This window comes from Dermacentor albipictus, chromosome 10 (genome assembly GCF_038994185.2).
Source record: "Dermacentor albipictus isolate Rhodes 1998 colony chromosome 10, USDA_Dalb.pri_finalv2, whole genome shotgun sequence".
NCBI lineage: Eukaryota > Metazoa > Arthropoda > Arachnida > Ixodida > Ixodidae > Dermacentor > Dermacentor albipictus.
This window is the reverse complement of record NC_091830.1, coordinates 48,650,463-48,666,089: the sequence shown is the minus strand read 5'-3', so window position 1 is coordinate 48,666,089 and position 15,627 is coordinate 48,650,463. Positions and strand designations below refer to the sequence as shown.

General features: G+C 47.7%; 1 protein-coding gene across 3 annotated transcripts; it reads right to left on the bottom strand.

Annotated features, from left to right (window-relative positions):
• Nucleotides 1-4,915: 4,915 nt before the first annotated feature.
• On the bottom strand, nucleotides 4,916-14,979 carry LOC139050696 (heterogeneous nuclear ribonucleoprotein A1-like). Of its 3 annotated transcripts, none has more exons than XR_011509020.1 (3): nucleotides 10,215-10,423; nucleotides 6,361-6,657; nucleotides 4,916-5,230 (listed from the first exon to the last, which is right to left on the bottom strand). XR_011509020.1 is itself a non-coding variant. In XM_070527319.1 (3 exons), the coding sequence occupies exons 1-2, from the start codon at nucleotides 14,900-14,902 to the stop codon at nucleotides 6,427-6,429; spliced, it is 246 nt and encodes an 81-aa protein (XP_070383420.1). In that variant the 5' UTR covers nucleotides 14,903-14,979; the 3' UTR covers nucleotides 4,916-5,230; nucleotides 6,361-6,426. The 3 variants fall into 3 exon arrangements, 1 of the variants encoding a protein (XP_070383420.1); XR_011509021.1 differs by having other exon boundaries at nucleotides 10,256-10,423; XM_070527319.1 differs by lacking the exon at nucleotides 10,215-10,423 and adding an exon at nucleotides 14,888-14,979.
• Between the last annotated feature and the right edge of the window lie 648 nt (nucleotides 14,980-15,627).

Here is a 15,627-nt window from a genome sequence, read left to right as displayed (position 1 = left end):
GACGTCACGGTGTCACGTGGTTTCATGGCGACACCGCCGCGCCTGAGGAGCTGGGTTGAGCTCTCGTAATATGCTTCGCATAATAATCTTCCTCACGGACAACCTGGGTGAAATACTGACCTGCAGCCGGTCAATCGGTTGGTCCAGTCGATGGGAAAATCAGACTTTAAAACACCAGCTTGCGCCTTTTGAATGCATGCGTTAAACATGTTAGGTTAAACGTCATACGCTTCGATCAATATTTCTTGTGAATGTTGCTCTTGTCATGTAGTTGGTGCGGCTTTTGATATACTACATAGGCAGGAGTCGTTGAAATTACACGGATGTTGAGAGACGTTCTGCCAACTGGGTAGGTAGCCCCTGTGGCTGAGGAAAGGAAAGTAACTTTACGAACTGACACGCCTAAGCGCGTAGACAAACAAATAAATAAATAAATAACCCCCGTATTCAGAAACGTATCTTTACTTGAAGCCCGTGCTTGACTTGATTTTTATGACACCTGGCGTGAACGCGCTGCATGAAACGCAATGAGCGTCTTTGGCTCGTTCACGCCAGGCGTCACATAAATCAAGTCAAGCATGGGCTTCTATTCAAGATGCATTTCTGAATACGGGGGTAAGGAGGGACACGGTGAAGACTGGTAACAGCAAATACGCTACGCTAGTATTAATGCGATCCGTTAGCGGCCGCGAGCATCGCACATGCTACCTGAAGGCATCAATGTTGCCGGGTTTATTGACCAGTTGCCTTCACCCAGAAAGATCACGTACTCGTGACGCCTGCAGCTGGAGGGATGCTCATCTGCCGCCAAGTTTTGTGAGTGGTGGCACTGGCTGACACTCCCAAGGCTAGTTATAGTAGTAACACAGAAATACTCAAGAAAGTGGATGGGGAACCCATGCCGCAGTAGCTCGATTGGTAGAGCGTCGCACGCGTAATACGAATACGTGGGATTGTTCCCCACCTGGCGAAAGTTGTTTTTTCATCCACTTTCATTGTCATTCATTTATTTCTTTATTTCAATTAGCAAGTACAAGTTTTTCCCCCTTTGTTTTCCTTGGTGTCTTTATTTGTTCGCTTCTCAGGATATGATTATTAAAGATGGGGCCCCTCCGTTAACCCCCTTTCTACTCGTTCATACGGACGCACAATCACATTGACGTGCCAGAACGAACGCAAAGTTGACGCTTTCCGTCACATCATGTGTCGCCACGCCAACCATCGCGTTGACAGCATTCTGCGCTAAAAGTAGCGATGCTCTCACTAGCTTTCACCTCGGCGCTTCACATCCCGTGCTCTAATTTGTTGTAGCACCGGCACAATGATGCGGATACAACAGGCGCACGAGACAATACACAGCGCTATAATGTTGCCTCCTGTGTCTTCCATGTTCGCGTCGACGAGCCCGGCTACAACAAGTGAGAAGATGACTCACTAAAAGCCCATATAACCACTCACATGTCATGATGAAACAGAAGGCCTAAAGTCTCCCCTTAGCATCGTAGTCGTTGTGGTTTTAACGATTACGTTACGAAATTGACGGATGTGGGGACACTTCAACGAACGACGGAGCGAATGAATCGTTTTCTGCTGGTCTGAGTCGTTCAGTTCCTTAGATATCTGTACCGATTTGGACAAAAGGCAAATAAATACTTGAGAGATCACTGACGGGGTGGACGTCACTTTCTGTGCAAGTGTTGAACATCATCATTCCTAGTTTTCAGCTGAAAACACTCTGTCTTCGTGACCTGGGGTGCAAATCTGGACACTGACGAATTCCTACGTATTTTCTGCTCTGATTGGCCCAGAGCAGCCTCAGACGGCTGCTACAGACGCTCTGATTGGCTCAAAATGCGGCTATTACTAAATTGTGACATCACGGTGGAATATTACTGTGCCCAGAATAGCACCACTGGCGAAAATCAGTGGCCGCCACTTCTGCGTCCATGCAATTAGATTCCGAAAGCTACAGGTGCGCGTGTGCTGTGTCCTGAGAGTTTCGACGTTTTCTATTGCTAACAGGCAGAATGACTTAGCGTTTGAACTGAAACTTGCGGCGAATTTGGCAAAATACGTAAGCACTACTTCCTCTTTAACCTAGCGTTCTTGAGCATTTCCTGTTAGACTTCTCTCTATTTTGCACTTTATACGCTTATTAAGCTTTGTCACAGTTAATCGTTTATTGCAGATTAGTTTGTGATTCTTCCATAGTACAAACAATCCTTTGCCAATGAGTAATTGTGTATAATAATTCTTTGTAATTATTTATAGTAAGGTTGTACAGCGTTGCTAGTCATTGTTTGCACTGTGCCGTTCACTGGCCATTTAGCCTAAAGTATCTCTGCATAAACTATTTCTTCTCATCTAATACAGCTTTCATTCACTGATTGATTGATTGGTTGATTGATTGATTGAGAGCGACAGAGAAAGTGAAAAAGATAAATGAAAGGCAGGAAGGTTATACGAGGACTCAGCCAGGTTGGCAACCCTGCACGGAGGTAGCGGAATGAAATATTTGAAGAAGAGAAAGTCAGGAATTAATGCACACTGCAGTAACCCTTCTCACTGCGCAAGCTCTTGGGACCATGGCAGCGCGTATCAAAACTGCAGAAGGCTACGAAAGCGCTGTTGCGATTCCCGACGACAACCGCAACGATCGACCATCTGGACGCAGCGCTGCGAATTCCCGTTACGCCGACAACTCAAAAAAGGTCTTGAAACAGTGATGAATCGGCTTCAACTACCAGCATAGAAAATAAATGTTTAAATGTGTTGTTTCACCGCACCTCTAACCTCCCTGTTCCGTGATTCAGGCTGTCACATAGCTAAGGCCATCTTGGCTGTCACTCAGCTGACACCAAGATCTCGGTCGGGTGACATGACAGTGAATGCACTCATTGTTAAATTCTCACTCATAACGGGGAATTGGTGACTTTGCAGTGCAGTTTGGCCCCTCCACCAAACAACAAATAACGGAGCGACCTGTGATTAATATTAAGAGTTATCGCGATGACCTGAGCAGTGACGCAGAGCAGCGTTGCCATCGGCAACTATGCAAGGTTGAATTAGGCTGAAAGAAAGAGTGTCCTGCAAGAAGTAATCGGTATATACAAGTAAACTATTTTTTCAAAGTGCGATCTTGATTCACTTGGTAACCAAAAGTTTATTACTACTCGAGAGAATGAAGGTCAAGCTTTATTTCATTTTGTTGTGTTTCATTTCGTGCCGATACCGCAACGGACGACACTTTAGTTCGACGTCACAGATTTCGCAGCTTCTTGCTGAGAAACATACGGAAACTTACTAGGTCAAGTCTTTGGTTCCTTAAGCATGTAGCGTAATCTTTTATTAATAATAAGCAGGTTATTAGCTCCGAAAAGTGACTGTCCGTATTTATTACAGCGCCAGCTGGTGCCCATATTTCGTTTTATATTTTTCTGGCTTGCCAGGCCTCCTCTATTGAAATAATCAATGTAGGGTGACCTAATATTCCTCTTTAGGTTAGATTACATTTAACTGTGTGAACATGTGAAGAGGTTGAAAGCATGTATGATCTTCTTCATTTCACTTCCATATTGTCTGAGGCGCTATGAGTAGCGAAAATTGCTTCGAAAAAGTGCCTGCCTACCCAGAAAGAATGAAAAGAAACAAATAGCAGACTATCTAATTTCGCACCTAAATTTGAGGCTAAAAAGAAAAACGCGAGGACACCTAAGCAATTCTTTTGACTTGTGAATGCGAAAGCATTAATGTCCCATTGAACGGTGCTGAGAGGTACTTCAAACGATGTGCTGCGTGTAATGTACTATGGCGGTACGTGTGGCCCGAGACAGCAAGCAGCCTGCCGCATGCCACCACAGCACAAGGCCTGTGTACTTCGATCCATGTCGTCATGATACCTTGCCCCACTGCAACATAATCTAATGGAGATGCTCCCGAGTAAGACGCGGTGATTTTGACGTCACCGCTTTCGTCACGCCGGGCTCGACAGTGGAAATTTCGGTCCAAGTAGCATGACGTCGTAAAGCAGAGTGCAGAGGACTGCTATGTCAGAGGCGTTGGCTCTGCTCCATCGAGGAGCGCTCGCGCCGAGAACGAGATCGAGGGTGACGTGGCGTCGCGGCGACGCCCTCTCCCCTCACGCAGCGCCTTACGCGCTAGCGCCGCAGCAGGTGTTCCCTTTCGCTCGCTCTGCTCCGCCGAGGCGCACCACGTGACGTGGCGTCGCAGCCAATGGCAATGCGAGTTAGGTGCCATTTCGCTGCTACAGGCGACAGACGCCGACTTTTTCTCTCGATGGGCAACCTGACGCTTTTGCACCAACATTCAAATGCATGCACATTGTCAGTACTTTCAGGCCAGGTTGCATGAAGCCCAGAAATTCCTCGGAGTACATAACGGCCTCTTCGCAATTTAAGGAGAAGGTCATAGTCTGAGAATAGTCCTATTTCCACCAGTGACTTCACCCGCGACACTAAAAGAGAGCGCAGGATTGTCACTTGTTCTAAATTTGACATGCAGTTCGCGTCTATGCTTGTTACAAAGCAGACACGTTAACAGCACTTTTGAGATATCCTCATCCGGTTCACCACAAGCACATGATGATGATTCAGAGATCCCTATATTGTGTAGAAAAATGTTGATGGCGGCTGCACCGAGCCGAAGTTGATGTAACAGTGTTTCCGCGTTTCTCAGTAAAGTTAAAGCAAATCTGAATTTCATTTGAGGGTCTGTGGGATACGGAATCGATCATTTTGTTGCACCGTCGAACCATTTTGTCAAAGACCATAGAGTGGAAAGTTTCTTCGTGGTGTCCTTGAAGCTGTGGCCGAAGAGAATGACTGAATAATTATTTTTTATTACCATTAACCGCTGACGCTACACGTCATCACAAGATTTCGGAAAACCACAAAAACATTGTTTTAGCAAGAGTTTATTGGTTTCGAAAGTTCGGCAACACGCACATGCAGTGAAATATAGTATGAAACAACCACGAAACGTCGGACTCGCCCGTACCTGGGCGAAAGACAGTGGTTGCTGATTTTTGGCATTCATCTTTCATGCGTCACGCTGCACTTTCTCCAGACTTGCAGCTTTATTCAGTGGCATCTAAATCGGCACTGTTGCATCCTACTGCTTCGTTGGGCTGTAGTTCCGCCATTGTCACAGTGGTCTCTGGATGCTTGATTGGTTCAGAAAACCATTCAAAAGTGCGCATTTTCGCTTATATCTGCAACACAAGACCACAAGGTGTTACAAAAAAGACATTTGATTAACTCGTCCTGAGTAACGACACTATTTTCTTTCCGGGGCTGTCAAATGAAATTGTTCAAACAAGCTGCAGGAACAGTTATCTTCAAGGTTCTATCAGCACAATCTGTTCAACTGCCGTATACCACCACTTTTTTTTTCTCGCGAACATTGCCTTAAAATCGCCTGCGGCCGAACAAAGTCCGCATCTTCAGCTACACTGCTTAAAAATGAAGACATATTACTTGTCTATGTATATGCTGTGCTTGGTGTCTGTGTCTGTTGACTTCTTATGATAAGACTAATAAAAATCGGGTCCCTCGGTTAACCCCCTTTCTTCTCGTTTAGACATTACTTGCACGACAAATCTCCATGTGGAATTAGATAATTTTTTATATCCCACTAATCAATTTCGTAGTATTGTAGTTTTACCCCGGCATGGTTGCTTAGTGGCTTTGGCGTTGAGCTACTAAAAACGAGGTCACGGGATCAAATCCAAACGCGGCAGTCGCATTGCGATGGTGGCGAAATCCAAAAGCGCCCGCGTATGTACCATGCATTGGGTGCGCGGTAATGAATCCCAGGGGTTCAAAGCTAAACCGGAGTCCCTGATTACGGCCCTCATAATCAGACTGTGGTTTTAGCACTTCAAACCACGGCATTAAATTATTTTTTTTAGTATGCTTGTTTGGGGCACATGCTGGCGATTGCGGAGTTAAGCTGGTTCGATGCCAAGGTGAGCACGTTTCAACATGATTCCCGAGTCTAGCGCAAGCTTAGCTATATATGCGTGTACAAGTTGTCCCATGTGATACACGTTCGCATAGTATCGTCCCACATATAGAAGGACGGGATTCTTGGAAAAAACAATATCTAGAGGGTCAGTAAACTTCAGCTGACGTTGTGAAACGAGCCTTTGAAAACTGATGCCTAGAGATGTCCCGCTCTTTGTCGGTTTGCGATAATTTACCTGAGCGTTTTATCATGTATTTCTATTCGCTTTAGTATTTCTTATCGCATTACAGTGAACCAAAGCGAAAATCGGTAGGCGGCTCAGGCTATGTAGTTAAAATTGAAAACGTACACTTTATAAAATCAACGACGTCGTACCTCGGCTCTGCGTGGCATATTCTATCTCATCCGTGGCATATGTACAGGTCACTGTGACTCCTGGAGTTAGCCGTAGTGGCCGTGGCCGTAGCCTCCACCGTATCCTCCTCCCCCTCCTCCTCCCCCTCCGTAGCCTCCGCCGTAGCCGTGATGTGCCCGCTGGTTGTCGAAGTAGTTCGTATAGCCATGGCTGAACGTGTAGCCGCCATGATCACCGCCATGACCACCACCGTGGCCTCCGTAGTGGCCCGCTTGGCACACAGCAGAGAAGGCCAGCGCCAAGAACAACGTCGCCAGCTGGGAAAGGCATGAATCAGTTCACCTTCGAATGTTCACTCAAGATAGAGGAAGGGAAGTGATAGGGAAAGCCGTGTTTCGGCAGTAAAATTATATACTACATCGGTTTCGACCGATAAAATATCATTTCGAAACTCTACTTCCTGTATTTACTGATAAGAAGTTGCTGACTAAAAGACAATGTGAAGGCGTAGATTCAGTTTTTTTTTTGTTTTTGGCGCCAGTACCTGCAGTGCCTCTACGTCAGTATGGCATATCCGCGATTTCAAAGTATTATTTTGGCTGAGCACGGCCGCGCGGGCCCTATCTTGAAAAGCTGTCTGCGATAGATGCATAGTCCACAGGTGCGCCGATGGCTGATAGCCACGTATGCGCTGTGCACTTGTCGCTTAGTTGGCGTTGAAGCGAGAGCAAGCACGAAAGTCAATTCACTCATTGCGTTTCTTTACGACGCCAGGGTTTTGACGGCGAGTGGCCGCTCGTCAAGTGAGATGTGTTTATGTTTGTCTGTGCACGCGTGAGACCATGCTGATTAGTTTAGTTAATAAGCGAATGTTCAGGAGTTTATACGGCCGATAAGACAACTGTTCTTACTTTGTACAGCTATCTACTAATTTGCTATCGCAATGGACGCTTCGCCTTTTGAGCGAAACTGCGACATTTTTGGTCGCGGAACTTCGGTCGATAGCAGTTTTACGCAAGAGCGCTTGTTATGTTTTGATTTTAAGATTTTAAAACTGTCTTAGAATATACGGTGCTTCTCCGTGCCAATGTGGGTCACATTTTGCTCTATGTACTACCGCAGAAATAGAAATCAGTTTAGCTTCTACAGAGGCTCAGTGTTCGTTAAACACCGGTGGCAAATTTTAAAGCACGCATATAATGTACAAAATAACAAGTTTCATTTTCAGGTTTCATACGGAAAGGGACATATGCGCGACTAATGCAACCAGTCATGCTTCTGACAACGGGACCTATCTTGTACATCGACAACCTTTACTAGATCTGAACATGTGAGTAGGTATTGTCACAGAAATAGGAAATGTAGTTGTACGCATAAGTAAAACTAAACTTTCTTTGCCTCTTCCTTCGACTTCTTCGCTGCTGCAGCTGTCGCTGGCTTGCACGCCACGTCGGGGGGTGGTACAGGGAGCCCATATACACGACAGTATCGTGGCAGAGAGGAAAGGCGACGCGAGAAACTCGTTTGGACATTTCTATCGCGTCCTCACACTGTCCTCTCGGCGGCTGTAATTGTCCGTGATCCCCCGCAATAGCATTGCAGAAATAGCAGCGCTTCCCTTTGTGGTAACGTACAACAGACCAGAATGGAGGCACACAGAATGGTAGAGAGGAGGCAGAGAGAGGAGCAAGAGATGGATAGAACCAACGCAGCCACGAGACGAGTGGATAACAGCCTTGCCACTGTTCGCTCGCAGCTACCATACGTAGGAGGAGAGCGGGAGAGGGAAAAGGCGACGTGAGAAAGCAAGGAAACTCAACCACTAGACACGACAGCGGTTTCGGACAAACTAGATACATTTAGGGTCAAGGTACGGCAACGTACAATTCTGCTATTTCTGAAAAACAAACACCGTGCACATTTGTCAAGCGGACAACTGGCGCAGAGGGCGTGGACGCGAAATCCCATTATTAAAGCACCGTAGAGTGTAGATGACACTATGGAAGTGGTCACACGTCGAATCAACACTTCTGCACCCGCCGTGGTAGCTTTGACGCTATGGAGTTGCTCGACGTCGCGGGCTCGATCCCATCCGCGGCAGCTGCATTTTCACGGGGCGAAATGTGCTTAGATTTCATCATCATCTTCATCATCATCATCACCAGCCTGGCTACTCCCACTTCAGGGCAAAGGCCTCTCCCATACTTCTCCAACTACTCCGGTCATGTGCTAATTCTGGCCATGTTGTCCCTTCAAACTTAATTTCATCTGCCCACCTAATTTTCTGCCGCCCCCCGCTACGCTTCCCTTAGATTTACGTGCACGTAAAGAACTCCAAGGGGGTCAAATAATTCCGGACTACACCCCTACGGCGTGGCTCATATTACGATTCTGGTTTTGACCCCACACAGCACCATAATTATATTAAAGTTTAACCCTCTGGCTCCGTGCGATGTGCCGTGTAAGGCAATGACAGTGCTAACCTTCTCGCAGGTAATCAACAACGGCACACAACAACGCCTCCAGCAAGCGTGTCTCACTGTGGGTTCTCTCTACTACGCAGACAAACCGCGGACGGCGCCGCTCAAGGTAACATTTAACGTCAACTCACCACTTTCGTACTGAACTAAACGCTGAACAAATTAAACATTCGGCACGAACATTACCGCTAATTACCGTCAATCGAAGCAAACAACCCAGAAATCTTCGCTCGTGTCGATTCCCACTGTGCGTGAGGACCGCGTGATTTTATCGCATTTGTGCATCTTTGGGAGATACGAAGCATAGTTTGAACGGTTCGTGGCAGCTCGGGGAAGCAGCGCATCATGAAAGTCGACCAAGCCGACGTTACTTTACCGCTCATTAATGCGTCATGTGTCGCTTCGTACTGGAAGATACGTCGACCAATACTGAAATTGCCAAGCAATAAGGTAATGTAATTCGAACATCGGGCGACCGATCTATTTTTAGAAAAACGAAACACTTAAAACAGTGCACAGCGTTATGTACCGTGAGCTCGTCTTGAATTCTGGCTAGTCGATACCCACCCGCCGTTGTTGCTCAGTGGCTATGGTGTTGGGCTGCTGAGCACGAGGTCGCGGGATCGAATGCCGGCCACGGCGGCCGCGTTTCGATGGGGGCGAAATGCGAAAACAGCCGTGTACTTAGATTTAGGTGCACGTTAAAGAACCCCAGGTGGTCGACATTTCCCGAGTCCTCCACTATACGGCATGCCTCATAATCAGAAAGTGGTTTTGGCACGTTAAACCCCATAATTTGTTTTAGTAGACGCCCCAAGCCGCATCCTCGTCCACTCTCAGAGAAGTCGTGCTCGTCACATGCTTCGCCGGTTCGCCCTAAGCAACGTCGTCCTCGATGCTGCTTAGTGCGTTCGATATGCAGCCCGTGCTAAAGCGAGCATGGATAATCTCCAAACTGAATATGATCACGAATATAGGTCGAGAGCTCATTTTGGGTAACGTTTGTGCAAACAAAGCACCTATATCTGAACAAAATTGGTATGTTCTTTCACGAATGCTTCAAGCAGAGTGCCAACTATTGGTGGAAGAGCGCAAGTTCGGGCATGTTGCTATTTATTATGTTAGTATGTTGGCATGGTGGTAGCGCTGTGTCCGCGTCGTACTTCTGTCTCTCGTCCCTTTTCGTGCGCTAAAAACGTAAAAGTGATTGGTGAAAATTATGTTGCGCGAACTTCGAGCGCCGGGGAACACGAAGTGTGGTTACGGCTGCCGGCATTCACGAAAGACAGCGTTCGCGACCTAATACGTACGAGTATTTCCGAGTGCATTAGCTGGAGTTACGGCAACATCGAATAAAGTGCTGCACCCGAGCCACATATCTTGTCTGTACTTACCGGATTCTATCCACGGCAACCCGGTATTCATTTTCGCTTACCTTCACGACGTCGTACTGCGAAAATTTGCCCCCTAAGCAGCATGTCCGGCTTTATACATGCCAGCTATAGCGGCACGATAATCTGCCTACTGATGGCACTACACTGCTGAGATTACAAGGCATCTTTCTTACGCAGAGATCACCCACACCGATTCCAGCGTTCTCGACGGCTACTCGCGACTACAACTAAATGCTCACCCCCTAGCGGTCGCGCCAAGAACCAACCAATCTAGGTTGAGCCGTTGGTTCTCACATTATCGTGTGCGCTGCGACGTCGCCTCGTGGTTTCCAAATCGCGTGATGCCACCGCGCACAAGCCCGAAAATAAAATAAAACGGATGTCGAAAGAATTTTGCTGTGTACCATTATGCGTGAAATCGTGATACAAAGGCAGCGGTTCAGTTCATCGTTTCCCGAAAGTAGCAGACGACGCACAACGGAGAGTTGCATGGATACGAAACTTGCGCATTGGGAAAAATGTGGCGGACACTACGGGGCACGGCTTGTTCTAAACACTTCACTCGGGACGACTTATTTATTCCCAACGAGTTGACCAGAGCTTTTCTATACATAATTTAATAAATAACGGAGTGTGCTTTGTTTAGGCGGGCGCTTTAATAAATTAGATTTGTATGCTAAAGCTTCACTTGGTTTGGTTATAGTTTAGTTTTCTGGTCCATCATTAACGCTGCTAATTCCTTAAGCAGCAGGAATTTTCTAGCTAACGTAATTTTGTCCTGCGCACCGGTAACAGGAAGGATAACACGCTCAGGAGCTGTGAAGTTGACCATGATGCCTGTTATGCCGCAAGGCGACATATCGTTTTGATAACACGTTTTCGTTGAGTGGTGTAAGCAGAAGATGCTGTTATCTCTTTATCTCATTCAGGGCAGTGAATTGGCAGTTTATTTTCTTGCAAGGAATTTAGAAGCAACTCCAAACAGCGCTCGTTCTAGATTAAGAGCATTCGCCCTGCCTGCGGCGCTTCCAGTTTGCTTTCTGATACTATGCACACCGCCAAATTCAATTACGACTGGTTCGATTCGTTTCCAAATCATGCACTCACACTAATACAAGCGATCTGCTCAAAAGAAAACTCTCGCTAAACTTCGGAAACATATCGGAGGGAACGCAACTTGGTCCGCCTGGTTGTTATTTACCTCCAACGTTTGACCAGCGTTTAGGAACTCGTATGTGTGGCGGGTGTCGCTGTGTTCCTAAGCCTCGAACACTGCATGCTGCAAGCACGAACAAGTGCCAATCATCAAACCCAGACTACTTTATAACGCGCAGATCAGCTAACTATAGAAAGGTACACCTCGACTCACAAAGCTCGTTTGTTTTTATCGCACGACACTGACCAAGTAACATTAGTTTTTAGCCTCGTTCTATGAGTGCACAATATCCGTATTTACCTTGTTAAAACATGACATACATTACGGCGTAAATATTGAGGAATGCTTTGAGATATATACTGTAACACGGGGCGCAGTACGGAGCTGCCTATGAAAGTTTAAAACAGTTAAGTATCGAACCTGAAGCAGTGAAGCAACGACACCAAGTGCTTGAACCTTTCAGAGGTCCAATACGCTCAAACATTGTCCTTTTTTTAACCTCCGGGCTCTCTTCAATGGCTCTGTCATTAAAAAAGACTGATGCGGTTCGCTAAGCAGGCCGGACGTTTGCACACACAGCGGAAAGATTTCCGCGGTTTCGTCACTGAAATCCTTGAGACTGAACAAACTAAGGTATTCGGCAGCAACAACATTTTCGGCCTCGACGAAACATCCCTGGTCTACGCCAGAAACGAGAAGCTTGAGCGCTGCTCTAAGCGATAGAGCCACCGTGAACCCAGGTGTGCTGTTGTCAGGTGGGAAGAGGACTTGGAGCCGTAGTTGCCACGTCCCATAGTTTACATATACTGACCAACTCAAAATCATTCGGTACATTGACCCCGGCACACCGCACTACCCGAGTTGACTGGGTGAAGGGCTTTGGTTCGGGCCAACAGTCCTTCCCAGACAAGGGAGCTACTTTGAAGCTGCTCGAACTGAGCTTCTGCGCTCAACACACGAACAACCATGGTGATCGTCAGGTGCACGAACCCAACTGACCTTCGGATTGCCTTAATACAAAAGAGGTCAAGGCAAACAACCGTAGAGACCACAGAAGCCGTGCCCCAGGCAACGCGACCGCATTCAGGGGCGCCATGACCGGTTCTGGCTTTGGAGTCCACAAAAAGAAGTAAGGAAAACACGTGATCGACAGGCACACACGGCCGAGTCCAGCGGTCTTAAACGCATGCATTATAACTTTATGGAGAGCGTTCCTCCTCACTCATGCCAACATCGCGGCTTGGCGAGCCCACACTTTCAGAAATTGCTCGCCTAAGCGATGCCTCTCCCGGGACAGGGGCACCCAGACCTCCTTTAGTGCTTCTGAAAGCACTTCAAGAAGGCCCGACACCGTCTCCCCGAAAAGTGCATCGCAGCATGCTGACCAAACATCGCATAAGCACGCGACAAGGAGAGGTACGGCTCAAGGAGCGAATTGTCTGAAACGGAACACCTGGGAGGCCAAAGAGTCTAGCCATCCGTTGTAGGAGAGCTGCCGAAAGCAAGATATACGAACCATGACCGCCACGAAACTGGGCGCGCCCCACGATTCGGGACGGCTCTGAAGCGTGGGTAACTCGACACGCTGGAGGGTACATGAATGTAGCTTACGCTCTTGAAACATTTTACGCCCTCTGGGTAGTATCTTGACCCACAACAATAATCGTCATCTGTTTTGCTCGCAGTTCCTTTCTTTAACGCTGCGAGCACGGTACTTCCAGGTCACGAACGGCTTGCGCGTTATCAGCGTGACGCTGCACTCTCGACAGGAAAATATAGCGAGCGCTGAGTTTTCAAGAAAGGAAACGCAAGCAAGGCAGACGACGATTATTAGAGCGATAGCTCTACTACTCCAGGTACAAACCCAGAAAACGCCTGGTTCCGTAAATGTGACTTCCAAACCGAGCCGAGGTCAAACTGGGACTTGGCCTGCCCCTACCGGCGGCTGCTAGATACGCCACGTGGGCGCCCATACCTTGAAAGCGATCTGCAATGTGTACCAAGTGCACGGAGTGCTCGTAGGTTAGTATGCGCTGCGCTTTCGACGCTTTGTTCGTGTTGAAGCGAGACGCAGTTTGAAGGTCAATTCGCTCGCTGCTGCTGCTGCGCAGAGCAACGTCTGCGTGTTGTACTGTAGTGCAATTGTAGATGCGGCAGTTGCTGACAGCGCCCAGCAGCGTCTGTGTCCTTTCCCAAAGCAAGCAAAACCGTGCTGTCGCTCGACAAACTTGCTTTAACGATGGCGATGACATAATGGCAGGATGACAATGGCTGACTGAATGTATTATTGACGCGAAAGCGGTTGGTTCAGCTAAGGTTTAAGGGCTAAGTTTCTCGCAGACTTCCGTACCGCGAAAACCACGTAATCGCCCGTCCCGGCGGCCCCGAAGCTGCCCGTTTCAGGCCAAACATGTACCCATATCTGACGTTTGTCTCATTCACGGAAGGTGAAGGGTGTTGTGGACTTTACCCTTGATCTCACCTCGGCAGCAAAGCTCGTGTGCTATCTCGCCACGGTCCTCGGATGACTGGTTCTCAATGATGTTCTCAACATTGATTCTCAGAGAGGATTCGAAGTCGCGCCCGATCTAATAGTTGTTGAGGAGGCGATGAGGAAGGGTTAGAATATGGGAGAGTTATGAGCAATTTGAGTTTCAGTTCTGCTGACGGACGCCACTGACATGCTAGGGAAGTTTGCCGCTGCTATAGGAAATGAGCCAAGACGCGCTCAGTGGGCTCACGCTCCTCGATAAGTGCACACGCAGGCAAAGAAAAAATTTATCTTTTGATGACCTTGAATAAACGTAATGTTATGAGTGCTTGAAGTGTTTTCGCGTTAGAACTATGTTCTCGATCTAACGAAATATTTCTCTGGTCCAACCGACTTCTTTAAATGACGGTTTAACTGTGCAAGTTTTGTGTGTGTATATGAAACATGACAATGACTCGGCAATTTGCTATCACTCGCTGTGGTACTCCAGTAGCCATGGCGTAGCACTGCTCAACTCGAGGTCGTAGGTTCGATCCCGGGCACGGCTCCCTTATTCCGATTGGGGGGGGGGGGGAGGGAGGCGAAAGCAAGAACGCTCGCGTACCTTAGATTCAGCTGTACGTTATATAATCCCGAATGGTCAAATTTAACCTGGAGTTCGACCGAATACGGCGAGCCTAATCATCATATCGTGGTTCGTGGTTTTAAGAATTAGGTATAGGTGTTCGAACACCAAGCATCAAAGTTCATGAGAGCAATATGTCCAACGGCCAATTGTCCAAACTAAAAAAAAAAACGTTAAACTAGCGTGATAAACAAAAGACAATAGGAACACACCGAGACACACCAACTCAAAATGAGGCACTTCAATTGTGAAATGCCAAATTGGGCGTGTCAAATACGGCGCTTGTCATGAAGGTTCTCTATTAGCTGATAACAGGTGCTTTGTTATCCGATACAGAGCTGATTGAACAGAGCACATGAACGAATCACGCGTGATAACCCAGTAAGCTTTGCGCAACTCACCAGAGTCCTCATCATAGCCGTTTCTGCAAGCAGTCTGTTTCAGCGTACAGTATCCAGTGAAGACGAGACAAAGCGACTGAGCCAAAGCGAACAGCCTGCTTCTGCTTTATATATGAGCAGGACCGAAATCTCAACTGGAGCATTGGAAGACACGTGGTATACAGGGTCACGTGATAAACGCTGCGCCGCTTCCCCATTCGATACAAGTGCGCGTAGAAAGCAAAAAAAAAAGGAGCTCTTGAAGGAACCACGAAGAAAAATGACACAGCCGCAACAGCGACAACAACAACAACGTTACCAGGGGACAACTGCGCGAGAAGATTGGTAGTCTAAATCGAGAGACTTCGCGAATTGGCTTTCGCGATCCGGCACGGCAGTTTAATAGCGGCGTGCGCCTATAGACGAGCGGCCCCGCGGTAGATCCGTGCGCAGCCAAGCCTGAAGCCACTCGCTCGCGTTTAGCGGTGGCCTGGATGCACAACTTCCTCGTCAAGCCAGAAGAGCACGCGCGCGCGCGCGCGCTCATACACACTTGGTCGTGTACCGACGAAGGTGTTATTATACTGCTGGCCCGCCCGAAACTCGGCGGTTTGGCCGCAGTGAGGCCGTTGTTTTTTTTTGTTGTCCGGCGTCTACGGGGACGGCCAGTTGGAAGCGAGAGTAGTTGGCGAAAGTGGTCCCCCTCGCGATAGGCGGCGGAGAAATTCAAGCGAGTGACAGCCAGGGGACATGGCGTCGTG